The sequence below is a fragment of the Tachyglossus aculeatus genome, chromosome X1, assembly GCF_015852505.1.
Source record: "Tachyglossus aculeatus isolate mTacAcu1 chromosome X1, mTacAcu1.pri, whole genome shotgun sequence".
NCBI classification, from domain to species: domain Eukaryota; kingdom Metazoa; phylum Chordata; class Mammalia; order Monotremata; family Tachyglossidae; genus Tachyglossus; species Tachyglossus aculeatus.
In genome coordinates, this window is record NC_052101.1 from 75,039,750 (window position 1) to 75,058,049 (window position 18,300).

The 18,300-nt window shown below is 45.5% G+C and overlaps 1 protein-coding gene across 2 annotated transcripts in view; it reads left to right on the forward strand.

Moving 5' to 3' along the window:
* Nucleotides 1-7,560: 7,560 nt before the first annotated feature.
* IL17RD (interleukin 17 receptor D) overlaps nt 7,561-18,300 on the forward strand; it is a 95,900-nt gene continuing 85,160 nt past the window's right edge. For both annotated transcript variants that reach the window (XM_038739853.1, XM_038739854.1), the window contains exon 1: nt 7,561-7,683. In XM_038739853.1, coding sequence (XP_038595781.1) covers nt 7,561-7,683 — 123 coding nt within the window. The remainder of the gene's footprint in view (nt 7,684-18,300) is intronic.

The following is an 18,300-nucleotide window of genomic DNA, read 5'->3' on the forward strand; positions in this document are numbered from 1 at the left end:
GACATGGTAGGGAGTCAGTTTGGTGACAAGATTTTGAGATGCCGTCGATCCTCACCACCCTTACGCCAGATGGATGGGTAGGACCGCGAAAACTGGGAAGGACAGAATAGGGGGCCCCCGTATCGGTAAGAAAATTTATAATGTGACTGGACACTTCCACACTCACACTGGGTTCAGCCATGGAGATGGTTCCTGTGGGGGCCTGGCCGTTCCCTGGGCCCTGTCAGTCCCGACTCTTAGACATGCCAACAGCCGAGAACTGGCCAGCCTCTGGGTCGGCGCTTGCCTCCAGTAGTGGGCAGTCCCGCTTCCAGTGCCCGCGTCTCTGGCAGAAGGGGCCCGGTCCAGGTGGCTGGCGTCTGTGACCAGGCCTCCGTGCCTGGGGGCACTCCCGAGCCCAGTGGCCAGACTGGTGGCACACAAAACAGGGCTTCCCGGACCCTGGGCCACGGACAAGCGTTGTAGCCACGTCGGGCGACCTTCCAGGGTGAGACTGCCCCGTCATCAGGGCCACCACAAGTAACTGGGCCTGCTTTCTGCCCTTCACTTTGGCCCTGCGGTCCCTCTCATCCCAGGCTGCCTGGTCACGGTTGTTAAAAACTCTAAAGGCAGCCTCTATCAACTGATTCGTGGGGGTTTGTGGCCCCAACAGCTCCTTCTGTAATTTTCGGTGGATATCTTCAGTTGATTGATTAATAAAATGCATATTCAGAATGACACTTCCCTCTACCGAGTCGGGATCAAGCTGGGTGTACGTTCGAATTGCCTCCGCCAGTCTGAGTCTAAACATAGCTGGGTTCTCGGTAGAGTCCTGGGTCACAGCTCGGACCCGATCATAGTTAACTTGCTTCCTAATTCCTTTCTCCATGCCCGCCAGTAGGCATGTAATCATATGATCCTGGAGCTGTCTATCAGTACTGTCTCCCTGATAATTCCAATCTGGTTTGGAGCGAGGAACAGCTATAAAGCAACAGGTTAAGATCTTCCCATGACAGATTGTACTGCAGGATCAGACTCCAGAATTCTTCCCGAAAGCACATGGGGTCCGCAGAATATTGTCCCAATTTCCGTTTTGCCATTTCCAATTCGCTCAAAGAGAAGGGTGCTTGTACCCGCACTATCTGTCCCCTTTCCCCTGTGACCTCTCTCAAGGGGAGTATCCTTTCCTCTGTCTCTGGAAGGGCATAGCGTGTGCCTCCCTGGGTGCTGGAAGGGCTTAGGGCCCACGACATGGACTGGTATGGAAAACCATCCTCCCGGGGTCCCTGGCCGAGGAGAGGATCATCGAGTACATCCAGGGAATCAGGCACTAGAGCTGGACTCCCGGGAGGGGCCCAGGAAAAAACATGGCAGTTCTTCCCCTCAGGGCTCTGGGACAAAGCCATAAAAGCTTGGACATATGGGATTTCTGACTATTTCTCTAACTGCCTGCAATATAAGAAGTCCAGCTAGAGAATGGTATTATAATTTAGTGACCCATATTCGGGCCAGACCTCCTGATCCTCTAATTTATACTGGGGCCATTTTGTAGTGCACACAAAAAAAATCAGTTACTGGCATTTTAAATCGGCCAAACCAAATTTGTCCTTATTAAAACGTTCCTCTTTTGAGGTGATTGAAAAAAAACACAAAAAACTTCCCATAATGGGTGGAAAACATTCCTTTTTTGAGGTTCTGTGTCTGTTTCGGGTTATGACTGACCCGGTCGGCTTTCCTTCCCCCCTCGTGAGCCTGGGGACTAGAGGGTGCCTCCGCGAGAGCAGACTTGAACAATTCCGGTTCTGTGTCTGTCTCGGGCTATGTCCGAACGCCGCGTGGCATCCCACTGGTGCTGAAATACCCGGACCGTCTCCTGACAAGAGGTCCTTTTCCCAGACCGACCCGGTCGGCCTTCCTTCCCCCCCAGTATACCCAGGAACTAGAGGGTGCCTCCGTGAGAGCAGACAAGAACAATCCCAGTTCTGTGTCTGTCTCAGGTTATGCCCGTGCACCGAGTGGTGTCCCACTGGTGCTGAAATGCCTGAACCGTCTCCTGATGAGAGGTCCTTTCCCAGACCGACCCGGTCGGCCTTCCTTCCCCCCTAGTGTACCTGGGAACTAGAGGGTGCCTCCGGGAGAGCAGACAAGAACAACTGTGGTTCTGTGCCTGTCTCAGGTTATGCCCGAGCGCCACATGGCGTCCCACTTGCCCAAGCTGTGGTCCCTCCAACTCAAGGCGTCCCCTGATGAGAGGTCCCTTCCCCGGACCTCCTCCTGACGAGAGGTCCTTTTCCTGGACTGCCTCCTGACAAGAGGTCCTTTTCCTGGACTGCCTCCTGACAAGAGGTCCTTTTCCCGGACCGACCCAGTTGGTCCTTTCTTCCCCTCTAGTGTACCCGGGAACCAGAGGGTGCCTCCGCGAGAACAGACAAGAACAATTCAAAAAAAAGAACTCACCACTCTGATGGCTTCGGGCTGTGCTGTGGTCAGCCAGGACGGCGGCAGTCACATCTACTGGATCTTCCCCGTACGGGCCACCAAAATGATGGCGGCGTTTGTTCTGGATGGCCACCAAGTCGCTGGGTGACCAAAGAATTAGTCAGACAGCATGTGACAGCCGAAAGCTTTTATGAAGTTTTATTGGTAAGGCCGAAGACCGAATAGGGGGTAATGCACCCAGAGGGCTCATTTCCTTAAGGGAAAAGGCCCCCAGTGCCCGATACAACGGGCTTATATACTGCTGTTGCTGATCACAGTGATTGGTAGATTTGAAAATAGTGGGGACTGGATTGGTGCAGATTTGGTGCAGAGCTGGGCGGAGTCTATCTCTTTATTTGGTTTGGTTCCTGGACCCAGCCAGTGGGCTGCAGGGTCTAAGGCCCATACCAAATATGGCAACAGAACCGTGGACATTCAAACAATATCTGCAACCTTTCCATGGTGCATGGTGGGAGGGGGGGCGGGGGGGGGCATCAAACATAGATGGAAGATAGAACTTCCTTGGAGGAAATTTAAACAAGTGGCCTGTGGGGTAAACTACATTTTTTGCACTTATTTTCCAAAAGGGTGGTAGAGAGCAGAGGTACTACTGTTCTAGTCTGCCTTTAACCTTGGTTTCCAGTATATCATACAAGGCATTACCAGTGGTTGGAAGCTCTGCCTAGTGGCCAGCATCCCAGTAATTTGCCAGCTGTCTAGGTGGAAATAAAATGGAGATAGTCCAGTAGAGGAGACCAAATAACTCCTTAAGATGCATAATAGAGATAAGACCACTACCCGTAGGTAGTAATTAAGATAAAAAGTCAATATTTGAGAAGCAGTGTTGCCTAGTGGAAGGAGCACAGGACTGGAAGTAAGAGGACCTGGGTTCTAATTCCAGCTCTGCCACTTCTCTGCTGTATGCCCTTGGGCAAGTCACCTAACTTCTCTGTGCCTCAGGTACCTCATCTGTAAAATGGGGATCCACTGGGGACTGTGTCCAATCTGATTACCTTGTATCTACCCCAATGCTTAGAACAGTGCTTGACACATACCATTAAGCACTTAACAAATACCATTTAAAAAGTGCTTACAATAGGTAGAAGTATTGTTTTAAGTCTTCCTTATGTAGTGAATATAATCATGTATGGATTTAGGGGATGTTTTGTGTCCTGGAATTTATGATAATTCAGAGCAGTTCTTATTTCCTCTCCACTTTGCCCTCTCCTCTGCTTGCAAGCTTTAATCTAAAGAAGATGGTTTTGATTTATTTTAGGGTGAAAGCCTCAGGTAAGTTTAAAGTCTCCATGAGACCCACAATGCATGAACACTTCCAAATTTCAGGGCCCTGCCCTGCCACCCCCAAAATGGCCAGTATAACTCCTAAGAGTCTTGCTTTTGGCTAGGATTAGGGGTGGTGACAGTGCTCATGGTGGCCATAGGTGGGAGTCCAGTGCAGAGTAAGTGGCTGGCAATCAGTCAATTGTATTTATTGAGTGCTTATTATGTGCAGAGCACTGTACTAAGCATTTGGGAGAGTACAATATAACAGAGTTAGTTGGTAGACACATTTTCTGCCCACAAGGAGCTTAGAGTCTAGAGGGGGAGGTAGTCATTAATGTAAACATGGATATGTACATAAATGCTGGGGCTGAGGGAGAGGTGGATAAAGGGTGCAAATCCAAGTGCAAGGATGATGGAGTAGGAAAAGAGGAAATGAGGGTTTAGTTGGGAAAAGCCTCTTGGAGGAGATGTGCTCTTAATAAGGTGTTTTATTAAAAGCTTATTTGAATAAATAATGGAGAGTAGCAGGTATGCAGAGGATGAGAAAGGAGGGAAATGTGGTCAAAACCTCTTTCTGGCCACCGCTTCCTTTACAGTGGCCAGCAGTCCTGCTCCAAACCAGAGCTGCTTCCAGAGTTGCCAACTTTTCATTTTGAGCACGGAGGCAGAAACGGAGTAAGGAATTTAAATGGGAGAGGTGGTGAGGATGGGGAGGCCACCACTTTAAGTCTTTTCAGTCCTGATTACATGTCTTGTCAGGGACCCAGAGTGAGTGAGGAGGGTTTTTTTGCTCAAACAGCTGTGTGGGTGATCGCCCCCCTGGACCCTTGGAGTGGGTATCTATGGCTGCTGCTGCTGCCACTTCCAGCACTCTGTCAGGGACTATGCAGTGAAATGGCCAACCTGTACACCTGAAACCCCTGGCAGGAGAAGCAGTAGCAGCTGTACACAGCCCAGCACACTAGTAAATGCTGTTTGATGATGATGGAGGACTTAGTGCTGATGGAGGCAGAGTGCCAGAATGCTGAGGACATACCTGTTTTGATGTCTAGTACATTTTTTTTTGTAACCTGACTGTCCTCAACAAATACTTGTTGATTGGCCAACTGCAGCATTAGCAGGGCAAAGATTGATAATAAGACTGACTGTTTTTCAACATTTCCTATTCAGACCCTTCTCTCAGGAGGCATTATACTATTCTTCCCATCAACTGTTTGGAGCTTTTCTTCATCTTTCACTTTATTCTGTATGATCACTTTACATTCGCGTTATCCTGTTACCCAACATTTTTAACTTTTCCCTCCTCTCTTGTTTGCAACCCTCCCATTCTCATCATGAATAGAGTATAAGGTTGGGGGGAGACCTTCAGAATGAGCAAAACATTTTTTTTTCCCAACATGTGCTGCACAGGTTTCCTGATTAAAATGCCATATATCTGTGCTTTGTTGCTTAATTTCTTGTCACTGCTCCTTTGTCATTTTTCAAAAAAAAAAAAATCAAGCCATGTCTCCCCACTCCTTAAGAAACCTCCAGTGGTTATCCAGCCATCTCCACATCAAACAGAAACTCCTTACGATCTGCTTTAAAGCACTCAATCAGCTCATCCCTTCCTACCTCACCTCGCTGATTTCCTACTACAAGTCAGACTGCCCACTTCATGCCTCTAATGCAACCTACTCTCTCTACTTCAATCTCATCTATCTCTCTGGCTGGAATCCCCCCCCCCCCACCTTCATATATGACAAACCACCACTCTCCATCTTCAAAGTCTTATTAAAATCACATCTCCTCCAAGAGGCCTTTCCCAAATTTCCCTTACTCCCTCTCACTTCTGTCACCTATATACTTGATCTGTACCCTTTAATTACTTGATATTCACCCCACCCTCAACCCCACAGCATTTATGTACGTATCTGTAATTTATATTAATGTTGGTCACCCCCTCTAGACTGTGAGCTCCTTGTGGGCAGGGAACATGTCTACCAATTCTGTTGTACTCCCCCAAGCACTTAGTACAGTGCTCTGTGCACATTAAGTGTTCAATAGTAGCATTGATTGGTCAATTTGTTGATTGATCTAAAGATCTAAAATTTCTGGTGGCATCCTGTTTTCATTCCCAACCAATCATCCCTGTTTTCCCTCATTGAAGAATGGCGGCTTCCCCGGCCCTCATTTATCAACCCTGTCCCCTCCTCTGTGACCTTGTTCCATCTACACACTGTGCAAGCACCAAGCTATTTTAACAGGATGGCTTGAGGCAATTTCTAAGGCATGGCTTTGACATCATGCAAGAAAGGAACATTGGAAAAGCATGTTCAATTGGCTTTGCATTACTTGAGATTAGGCATTTTACCGTGTACCTAGGCCCAAAGAAATTAAGCACACTGACAGTATATTAAAATGCACACAGTAAGTGCTCAATAAATAAATACCATCATACCTTGATGATGGTATGATAAAAATGAATAGGCATTTTATTGCTTCCTCCTCTGCCTTCCACCACCCCACTGGAGTGGGATAAGCAGAAGCCAGAACTACAGTCATAAAGCCAGAACAACAGTTATGCAGCCCAGGGCTCCCTCACTAGTCATACTCCAGGGGTCATGGCATTTTTGTTGTGTGTCATCCACTGTTTCTTTCCCTGTATGTGCCTGTCATCAATTGCTCCACTTTTAGGTTGTCAGTCCAGATGAGACAGGGGTTATGCCTGAATTTATGTCTTGAACCTTTCTCTAGCACTTAAAAATATAATAAATAATAATAGTATTGTGTTGTTACCACACTTACAGATTTCTGGTTGGTCATGCCTTGCATGATTTGCACTCCCTGACCTCAAACCTCTGCCCCATGCCAATATAGCTGTCTGAATGTGTAGACTCCAAGAGGGTAGGGGATCTCCTATTAATTTTGGTTCACAGGAGTTGACCGCCTAGTTTAAAACATATCGGATCCTCAAATATCTGTGAATGGTCGTGAAGTCGATGTGTCGATGGGGAGAAGAGATAGGAATGGGGAAGAGCTTCTGGAGGAGAAGGGAAGAAATTTATAGCTGACTAGATCTCAAACTGCTACCTCAAATTTATGAACTGTTTGACTTATTCCAACTCATCTTCCAACTAGAATCTCCTGAATGATAAATGTGAAGCACTTTATGCTCCTTCAGAGAGAGGTACTGTATACATTCCAAGTGTATTTCGTTTTACTGCGGACTTTTAAGAATTTCACCGCTGCAATCTGATTGGTTTGTCCCTGAATTCCCCCTCACCCCCCATCCCTAGAAAAGTCTTTATTTCGTCCTGGAGCTTCGGAGATCGCTGCGGGCATCGCATCATACGCGTTCAAAAACCGTTCCAATAACACGAAAGGATCGGGGAAAGGAGATCCGAAGTTTAGCTTACAGAACTGGGGAGGGAAGGGAAGAGGAGAGAAACACATTTTCCGGGCTTCGCTCCATTCCCCTTGAATCACTATGGGTAGTAAGTTACAAGGGCATTTCTTTTCAGATGAGGAGGAATCAACTCTTTCCTCTGCAAGATTCCTTAGGAAGTAACAGTTCCTTTCTTGGGAATTCCAGTTCCGGAAATTTCTCTGTTTGCTGACGGTACTGGGATTCTGGAGGAGAGGGGAAAGATCCCACTCTGGTCTCCCGGCACTTTTGCTTTAGCTGCCCCCGTCGGTGGCCGGGGGCGGGGCACGGGACGGACGGACAGCCAGGTTGGCTTGGCGCATGCTCCGTGTTACCTATCCCTCGGCTGCCGCCACCGCTTTGCCTCCTCCTGCTCGGACCACATTCAGGGTGCGCCGCTGCTCCTGCAGACCATGGCACCCTGGCTCCAGCTCTGTTCCTTTTTCTTCACGGTCCACGCCTGTTTGAATGGTTCCCACCTGGCCGCCGCCGGCTTGGGCAGGAGAGGGCCAGCCGGGGACACCTGTGGCTTGAGGGTGAGATGGTTTGGCAACTTTATTTCCCCCCGCTTTTAACTCCCCCCCCCCCCGCCCACTTCTTCCCGGAGCCACCTATGTAGCCTCGGACTCTAACAGCGGGGAATGGGAACCCAGGTCCCGTCCGAGAGAGAAGGGCGAGCAAGCCTGGGAAAGTGGATGGGATCGGTTCTCTCGGACCTATCCCGAGGGGGGAAGGAAGGAAGCCCAGACAGGTGTGCCCAACTCGGTGGCTCCCTAACTCTCCTTCTTTCTGCCGCGGGCTGCTTCTTGCCTCTCTCAGCGCTCGGGCGAGCGTGGAAAGGGAAGAGAGCGCGGGGAGTTAAGAGTTTCAGTCGCTTTTCTAGTTCGTGCAAACTTTGCGCTCCCCGCAGCGCAGAGCGAGTTGCCCGGCGACTTGGGACCGATCGGGAAGAAAAGGGAGTAGACCGGCGGCCATGGGGCGAGGGAGATCGGTGAAACGGGTTGGCCCCCCCCGCCCCCCAGGGGAAGAGGGAGGGCGAGTGAGGGTCTTGGGGAAAAGCGATAGCCAGAATGTGTAAAGAAGTCACACTCTGTGGCCCCTCTTCCGCTGCCCTCCGGCTAGGAGTGAGTGTGTGGGGGGAGGGAGGAGGGACGGGGTGGGGGGACGGCTAGCGATGAAAGGAGCCGCCGAGGGTCTAGGGCTTTTGTGTTGATAATGAAGCGAGGCCGGCTCGGGGGTCTGCGTCCGGGGCCCCAGCGATCCGGGCCAGCAGACGAGGAAAGTTGGATAAGGAGGAAGAGGTGAGCCGCCGTTTGTTCTCTTGCCCCCCACACCTTTTGTTCCTGTTGGGATTAAACTCCTTTTCCCGACCCCCTCTGTTCCTTCTCCCCTCTCCCTATTCGTCCCAGCGGATTTCCCGGGTGGGATGGGTGTTACCCTAGTCCCGCTGAGAGTTCCTGCCACAAACACACACCTCCCGTCTCCTCGTCACCCTGCGTTTCTCTCCACTCTTTTCCCCTTTATCCCCCCCCCCCCCCGCGCGCCATTCCTTGTCCCTCTCACCACCCCCCATCTCTTGCCCCTTTAATAGCCTTGGTTCCGGTCTATGGAACTTTAAAAGCTTTGCCCCTGCCGAGCCTCAGATCGGGCGTTTGGGGAAGAATAATGCAAGTGGGAGGAAACGTGAGGCGGGCTGAAGGATTTGGCCAAGTCCTCAGCAAGGGAAAATCCTCCCTTCTCTATTCCTCTCTTTGTTAATAATAATAATGCAAGCAAAAAAATTCTTCTGGCTTGGCTGAAACCTAATATCCCAGAATTTCCTTAACCCATCTCTCCAACAGTTCTGGGCAGAGGGCTTCCCTTATGAGGGTTTTGTTTTGTTCTGTTTTTCAGTTGCCAAACCACTGCCATATAAAATCAGATTGTCATTATCTGTTAGCCGGGGTTTTAATTTAAACGCACAATCCAACAACTAGAGGAATGCACCCTACCAATTTGATTTATTTTTAATGAATATGTTTTTTTCCTAACTGATTGGAACTGTGTTGGGCAAGCCTCCTCAAAGCAGGCTGCACAAATTTTGACAAAGCTCTATGAGTGCAGTTTTGAAGGGTGTCTCTTAAAAGAGCTGTTTTGAAAAGTATGCACATAGAAAACTTAAATTTGCTTTGGAATAAACCTTCCAGCAGTACCTCATGACAACTGAGGATAACAGTTAGGGGCAGCTCTTTTTCCTAGAGGCTGTGCTCCCCAGAAACCTGGGGGCTAGCCAACTCTTTACACCTGGTTCTTTGGCAGGGGTGATACTCACTTCCTAGGGCACTGCCATGCATGGACAGTTTCCCCTGTGCACCGTCCCCCAATAGTGAGTTCCAAGTTATTTTCCCATTTGGCCATGTCCATTCAATCTATAGCTCCCCACCCAAAAACTTTCAGTGGTGGTCCACTCACTTCTACATTAAACAGAGACTTCTTACCGTCAGCTTTAAGGCACTCAATCAGCTCTTCTCCTCCTACTTTACCTCGCTGATCTATTATAACCCAGCTCTCACACTCTGCTCTTCTGGCACCAACCTACCCACTTGACATCTGTCTCACTGCCGTCCCCTTGTCCACATCCTCCTTCGAACCTGGAACTCCCTCCCCCTTCATGTGACAGCCCACCACTCTCCACACCTTCAAAGCCCTCCTAGAATCACATCTCCAAGAGGCTTTTTCTACCAAGCCCTCATTTCCCCTATCTGCCCTGCCTCTGCTTCGACTATGTACTTGGCTGTATACCCCTTAAGCACTTTGCTCACCCCAGCCCCCACTGCACTTATGTATGTATCTTTATACTCTATTTCCCGTATCCATAATTTATTTTAATGTCTGTCTCCCCCTGTAGACTGTAAGCTCACTGGGGACAGGGATCCCATCTACCAACTCTGTTATATTGTCCTTTCCCAAGCGCTTAGTACAGTGTTCTGCACACAGTAAGTCCTCAGTAAACATGCTGATCAATTTAGTTAGGCTGAAACAGCTGGGATCAACTTTGTGTCTTTGTGATCTGGCCATAGTACTTCAAAATAATAATAATAATAATGATAATTGTGGTGTTTAAGTACTTACTGTGTGCCAAACACTGTACTAAGCATTGGGGTAGAAACAATATAATTAGGTCCCAGTGGGGCTCACAGTCTAAGTAGGAGGGAGAACAAGTATTGAATCCCCATTTTACAGTTGAGGAAAGTGAGGCACAGAGAAGCTAATCAATCAATCAATCTTATTTATTGAGCGCTTACTGTGTGCAGAGCACTGTACTAAGCGCTTGGGAAGTACAAGTTGGCACCATGTAGAGACAGTCCCTACCCAACAGTGGGTGACTCGACCAAGGTTACAAAGCAGGTAAGTGGTGGAGATGGGATTAGAACCCAGGTCTCCTGACTCCCAGTCCTGTGCTTTTTCTCGTAGGCCATGATGCTTCAGATCCCACAGGACCCATAGCCTGAGTCTGATCAGTACAGAACTCTACCATTTTTCACTTTCTTGAGACACCACAGTTGTTTTTCCTTTCACAGTGAGCCAATTTTAAGGGAGTATCATAACCCCAAAAGCCTAAACTAAGTGTCACTTTATAATAGCATGATGCCTCTGTGGGGGCATAACTGTTCCTTTTTTCTGTAACCATGTTTAACTCACAGCAATAGGCTTCAAGGGAAGCCTAGCTAAGATTCCTACCACATTCCACCTTAATAATTGCATTTTGTATTAAACATATTTATAGTATTCTTTCTGGTAAGCCATTCTGCTATGCACTCAGAATTCTAAATATTAACTGCATCCCCAAGGTTTTGCTTCCTGTTGAGTTTCTTTAAATAATTTCGTCAGTGAAGCATAGTAGTAAGATACTACAATTTCTGTTCAAAAGCCTGAAATGCAGAGTACTTCAGTAACCTGTATTCCTGAGTCTAATTCTGATATTTAAGGTAGAAAAATATATTCATATTAAACAAGTAAAAATACATGGTTTTAAAACAGCATGGTATTCAGTGTTCCCTTGTGTTTTCCTCATATGGACAAAGATATGACACTGACCTTCCTCCTTGAGGGAATCTGCTGAAAATCTAAACATTTACTAATCAGAAAACTGGCAGCTCCCGCCAGCCCAGTGGCAAGTGGGCTTTTGGTGGGGGGTGGGGGGGGGGTGGGGGGAGCCGTGAACAAGCTAATAACTTTGGGGGTTGGAGTGGTCAGGCAGACAAAATCTGAGGCTGAGAGGTGGAGTAAAATGGCAAGAGTGGGGATGTGGCTGCTGGTGACCAAAGAGACATCATGGGCATTATTTCTCCACTCACCCCTTTTCCTCTAACCAGTTCCAGACATTTCGTGGCCTAGTGGAAAGAGCACAGCCTGGGAAAGTCAGGAGATCTGGGTACCAAATCCTGGCTCTCACTTGCCTGTTGTGTGACCTTGGGCAAATCACTTAGCTTCTCTATGCCTCGATTCAGCTCTCTCATTCAACCTGTCACAAAATCCGGTCAATTCTACCTTCAAAATATGTCTAAAAAGTCTACCCTCTCCTTTCCATCGAAACTGCTACCACGCCAGTACAAGCACTTATACTATCCTGCCTCGGCTATATATTCGGCCTCCTCGCTGACCTCCCTGCCTCCTGTGTCTCCCCACTCTAGTCCATACTTTATTCTGCTTCCTGAATCAGTTTTTTTGAAAAACACTTCATTTCATATCTTGCACACCTCAAAAAGTTCTAATGGTTGCCCCTCTGCCTCCACATCACACAGAAACTCCTTATCATCAAATTTAAGGTACTAATAGACTCCCTCCCTCCTACTTTACTTCGCTGATTTCCTACTGCACCTCAATCTGCACAGTTCACTCTTCTAACACTATCCTACTCTATCTCGATCTCATGTACCAAGCCACTGACCTCTTGCCCATATCCTCCTTCTAGCCTAGAACTCCCCGCCTCTTAATATCTGACAATTCATCACTTCAAAGCACTCCTAAAATTACATCTCCTTCAAGTGGCCTTCCCAGACTAAGTCCTCATTTTCCCTCCCCACCCTCTGTATCACCTCTATACTTGGCTGTGTACCCCTTAAGCGCTTTGATACCCCAGCCTCACAGCATGTGAGTACATATCCATATTTTCTACTTTAATTTCTCCTGTATGTAGTATATTTCAATGTTTGTCTCCCCTGTAGACTGTGAGCCCCTCCTGGGCCGGGATCATGTTTACCAACTCTATTCTATTGTTCTTTCCCAAGAGCTTAGTACAGTGCTCTGCACACAGTAACTTTTGTTTATTTTACTAATCATTTGAATTATATAACTCTTTCTAAAAACTCTGTTCTTCCTTTTCTCAATATTTATGAACTGGTTGTGAAACATAATAATCTGTGGTGTTGGTTTCCTGATACGGCATTCCGTGCCCTGGGGCTAGAAGGTATCTTCTGCTGTTCAATCCATACTTACGTATGCCTCCTCAAAAATTTTTAATGGTATTTGTTAAGTGCTTATTATGTACCAAGCACTAGGGTAGATATACAATGATCAGTTTGGATGCAGTCTCTGTTCCACATGGGAACAGCTCAAATATACTAAAACTCTCAAATATATTTAAAGAATTCCAGCTAAATAAATTTAGGACACTGAAACGAGTCTCCAAGAATATCCTATACCTCTGGGAATATCACATTTTCACTTGATTGAGAATTGGGATTCATTGTCATTTACTTTAAGAGCTTATCCAACTTTTTTGTTCTTCCAAGAGCAGCCTAAAAGAGACTGCATACTTAGCAACGTAAGCAGCATGGCCAGTGGTAAAGGTCTGGGAGTCTGGAGGCATAGATCCTAATTCCACCTTTGCCACTTGCTTGCTATGTGATCTTGGGCAAGTCTTACCTTCTCAGTCCCTCAGTTTCCTTCTCTGTAAAAGTGGGGCTCCCTTGCCCTTAAGATTGCGAGCCCCATATGGGATGGAGACAGGGTCCTATCTTTTTATAATGTATCCACCCCAGTGCTTGACACAAAGTAAACAGTTAAATATATTATTATTAATAATAATAACAGTAACATTTTCAGTGAATGTCCAGTAAATTTGTATTTTTCCCTATACCCTTTGGTGTCCATCAATCCAGTTTATTCTTCTTTGCAGAAGAGATGGTTGTAAAGATGTTTTATCCCTTCCTTAGTTCTTGTTTAGCTTTTTTTTCCTCCTTAAAGATTATATTCTTCACTCCTGGCTAGGTCTTTTGATCATGCTGCCTAGCTCCCCCCAAATCATTTCTCTCCAAGCCTTTCATGTGCATGTGCCCACATTACTTTCCTATCCCCTTTACAATAGGAAAATCTATCTTTCCATCCTTCCAGGGCTGCTGCTGTCACCCCTTCTCACTTGTTTTGCCAAGCTAGCTTATCCATTTTTTTCAAACCTCTTTCCTCTCTAATACAATGACAGATAAGCTAGATTTGGGCACCATTGTGTAAAATGGAAAAGAATTCTCAATAGTATGATTTGTGGTACTTATTCAGCACTTCCTATGACTAAGCATTGGGGTAGGCAACAAGATCATCAGGTTGGACATGGTCCCTAGCCACAAGGGGTGCACAGTCTCAAGTAGGACTTAATTTTAGAACATCCTTGTCAGGGACAGTGCTTGTGGGGCAGAGTTGGGGATTGTGTCGGAGATGAATTTTAGAGGCTGGCTGCCACTTTTCTTCTACTCCATGAAAAAGTGAAGGCTTACAGCATGCCCTAATGGTAAGGGCATGAGATTGGGAGTCAAGAAACCTCAGTTCTAATCACAGCTCTGCCACTAATTTGTGTGACCCTAGGTAAAACACATAACACCCCCCCCCCCCCCGCTCAGTTTCTTTTTCTGTAAATGGGGCCTTAAAATATCTGTTCTCTCTACCTCTTAGATTGTGAATCCTGTGTGAAAAGGATCATCTGATCTGATTTTTATGCATCGATCCCAGTCCTTAGCTCAATGTTTGACACATAAGTAATAATGGTACTTACTGAACTCTCAATCAATCAATGGCTCTTGCAGGGAAGCATCATGGGCATAGTGGATAGAGCATGGGCCTGGGAGTCAGAAGGACCTGGGTTCTAATCCTGGCTCTGCCATCTCTCTGTTGTGGACCTTGGACAAGTCACTTCACTTTTCTGTGTCTCAGCTCTCTCATCTGTAAAACGGGGATTGAGACTGAACCCCATGTGGGACAGGTACTGTGTCTAACCTGATTTGCTTGTATCCACCCCAGCGCTTAGTACCCTGGCACATAGTGCTTAACAAATACCATAATTATTATTATTATTATTGAGTAATTACTGTGGGCAGAGCACTGTACTTACTGGGTGAAATGCACTGTACTGTAAGCATCTGGGAAAGTACAGGAGACACTGCTCAAGGCCTGTTACCTCCCCATAAATAGCATAATCACTTAAGCACTTAAATGCAATGGTTATCATAATGGGTCACTGGGCATTTGCCTAATTTTTGGCTGGACAATAGAACCTGAACTTGCATGCCTCTGACTCCTCCCCTCAACTCCAAAATCTAGCTTATGTATGATAGAGTTCTTTTCCATCACACACATTTTTAGGGTCTCATTTCTTAGACTCAGAGCAGTTGATCTGTTCCTCGATAGCTTCTCCATGTCCAGTGAACTTAACTTGCCTGACCAGTTTTAGATATTGTCTTGTTGTGTAGTATTCACGTTGGCTGGCATGTAAGTTTTGAATAGGCTTGACATTACTATTAAGTGACTGATGGCCCCTGTAACACATTGTCTCCTCTGGGCTAAGTATACCTTTGAAGTTCTTCCCTGTTGGAAGTAAAGTGACTATTTGCTCTATTAAAATTCCTTGCTATTTCCTCTGCTTAGCCACAGGCCACTTCCTCTCTACCACTCTAAACACTGCAGGGACACTGACTGATTGAAAAGACACAAGCCTTGAAATAATCATATTCCTTTTAGATAGACTTGTTGAGGTCATCACAGATACCAAGCCATATCTGTAACTGGGAAAGCTCCAAAGTTAACTTGCTAGCATGTTTCATACTTGAAGTACTAAAGGCACCTTTTTGAGCGCTTAGTACAGTGATCTGCACACAGTAAGCACTCAATAAATATGATTGAATGAATGAATAGTAAAATAGACCTAAATAATATTATAGTATTACTGGACGATGTAGTTTTAGCTTGTTGAAGTAACTCATTTTGTGCTTATATTACTTCTCTTAGAAACTTGGCAAAGTCCAGTACTTGGAATTAACTTGCCCTGTAGATTTACCTATTCAAAATTGAAAACCCCCCCAACCAACTCTGAACATTAAAAAGTCACCTTAAAATTTAAGGGTCAAATACTGTGACGATTGTCAGCATTATTGAAGCTTACGGTGGGAGAAGCAGAATTAACTTCCACCCCAGCTATATGAAATATGCTCTTCCATCTTATGAACAACAAAGTGGGAAAGGCAGCATAAAAAAGTAACTTTCTGAAATTTAGTACCCTGATTTTTGACAATGGATCTTTTGAGGCAATTGGTATATTATTAGCCACCTTCTATAAAAATTATAAATATGTCATTTTCGTAGTCACCTTCGACAAAATTATAAATACAAGAAGTTATTTTCACATCAACCTGAACAATTTGTCATGTTTTTCTACTAGCTCAATTTAAGTATATTTGTTCATTTTTCATATCATCCAATTAATGTGTTTATCAATAGTCTGAATTGAAGTGTCAAGTCCTCATCAAACCTTTTCATCATCTTTGCTCTAATCTGTTGGACAAGACAGCTGGTAACTATTAAATACCCCTGTATATGATGTAGTTTTAATTAACTAGCATCCGTATTCCTCTGTTGTTACTAAATAAAAGGTATATTTTTATATTGGTACTTTAAAGCAGAGTGGAATCAATGAACCAGAAGATGTTAACAAAGTGTTCACAATAAGAAATTTCCATTATTAACTTTTTCAGGGCCATGCTAAAGCTACCTTCTTTCTGGTTTACGGGTCAGTTTTCAGTCCATTTTCAGATTTCTGAGGTTCAATGTGTGGTTAGTATTAAAATAATAAATTTCTCAAAGGAAGGATGAGGGACAGAGAGCCTGGTTCATAAATATTCTTGAGAGCTTTCAATTATTGATGTGATGACTTTGATTCATAAGCAAACCAAAAGTCATAAAGGCAAAAAGATAAACCCGATCTGACCTTTTCTTCGAAATACATGTAGCCTGTAACCTGAAACACTTAAAACCAGTCAAGCCAATAGTGAGAGAAACACATTTATGGTTAACTAAGGTGGAGATTATTCAGTCTGCTTTTGCTACCAAATACTACAATAATATTGTGAAACAGCAGCATTATAAGCCCTTGAGGTTTTACAAAAATGAATTGGTATTTTTTAAAGCTGTGAAAATCCTGTTAAGATATTGATTAATATTTATTTTTAACACTTAATGTTTCCCATTTCAAATTAATTTCTTTGAAATCACCAGGGATTAGTATTTAAATTTAACCCCTTTTAACTTGATAATGTAAAAAAAAGATCAATTTCCCCAAGTGCTTTATTTTTGCACTTTTTTCCAGAGAACTACAGCCACTTGTAGCTGTCTGTAAGGGTCCATTCTGAGAGGAGTCATTTTTCTTTCAGCCTGTGAGAGCTTGTTAGAAAAAATGGAGGTTTTCTAATCTGATAAGGGCTGAAGAGGGACATTTTACTTGGGGTGGGGAGGACCATATGGTTTAGGAAACCTTTGTCTATATTTTGACAGTGTTTAGGTGGTTTTCCGTGCTTCTCCCCTACCATCGACATGCCCTTTAATCAATCAATCAGTGGTATTTATCGAGTGCTTACTGTACAATACAATACAACAGTTGGTAGATGTGATCCCTGCTCACAAGGCACACATAGTCTAGAGGGGGAGACCGACATCAAAATGAATTCTGGGTATATACATAAATGCTCTGGGACTGAGGGTTCAATGAATATCAAGTGCTTAAAGGGTAGAGATCCGAGTACGTAGGCGATGCAGAGGGGAGGGTGAGTAGGGGAAATGAGGGCCTAGTTGGGGCAGACCTCTTGGAGGAGATGTGATTTTAATAAGGCTTTGAAGGAGGGGAGACTGTTGAATATTAGGGGGAGAGAGTTCTAGGCTAGAGGGAGGGTGTAGATTAAGGGTTGACAGCAAGATAGGTGAAATTGAGACACAGTGAGCAAGCTGACATTAGAGGATTGAAGCAAGCTGGCACTAGAGTGAAGTGTGTAGACTGGAATATGATAGGAAATCAGCAAAGTAAGGTAGGAGGGGAGAGCTGATTGAATGCTTTAAAGTTGATGGTAAGGAGTTTGATGAGGAGCTGGGTGAACAGCCACTGGAGGTTTTTCGAGGAGTGGGGAGATGTGGACTGAAAATTTTTTTTAGAATAATGTTCCAGGCATCAGAGTGAAGTAAGAACTGGAGTGTAGACAGGTGGGGAGGCTGATGTAGAGTCAAGGAGGGATCTGACAAGTGTTTGGATCAGTACAGAAGCAGTTGGATGGCTAGGTAAGGGTGAATTTTAGCAGTGCTGCGAAGATAGAACCGATAGGATTTAGTGACAGACTGGTTATGTGGGTTTGAGAGAGAAGAGTCAAGGATGATGCCAAGGTTATGGGCTTGTGAGATGGGGGGTAGTGGTGTTGTCTACAGTGATGGGAAAGACAGGTTTTAGGTGGGAAGATGAGGTTTTCTGTCTTGGACATGTTTAGTTTGCTATGTCTGGCAAGACATCCAAGTAGAGATTCCCTAAAGGCAGAAGGAAATGTGAGACTGCGAAGAAGGAGAGAAGTCAGGGCTGGAGAGAGAGATTTGGGAATCACCTGCATAGAGATGGTACTTGAAACTGTGGGAGTGGATGAGTTCTCTGTGGGAGTGGGTGTAGATGGAGAATGTAAGGGGACCCAGAGCTGAGCCAGTTAGGGGATGCGGGACAGAGGTCTTGTTTTATGCCGTCGAGTCGTCTTCGACCCATAGTGATGCCATGGACACATCTCTCAGAGAAGCAGCGTGGCTCAGTGGAAAGAGCATGGGCTTGGGAGTCAGAGGTCATGGGTTCAAATGCTCACTTTGCCACTTGTCAGCTGTGTGAC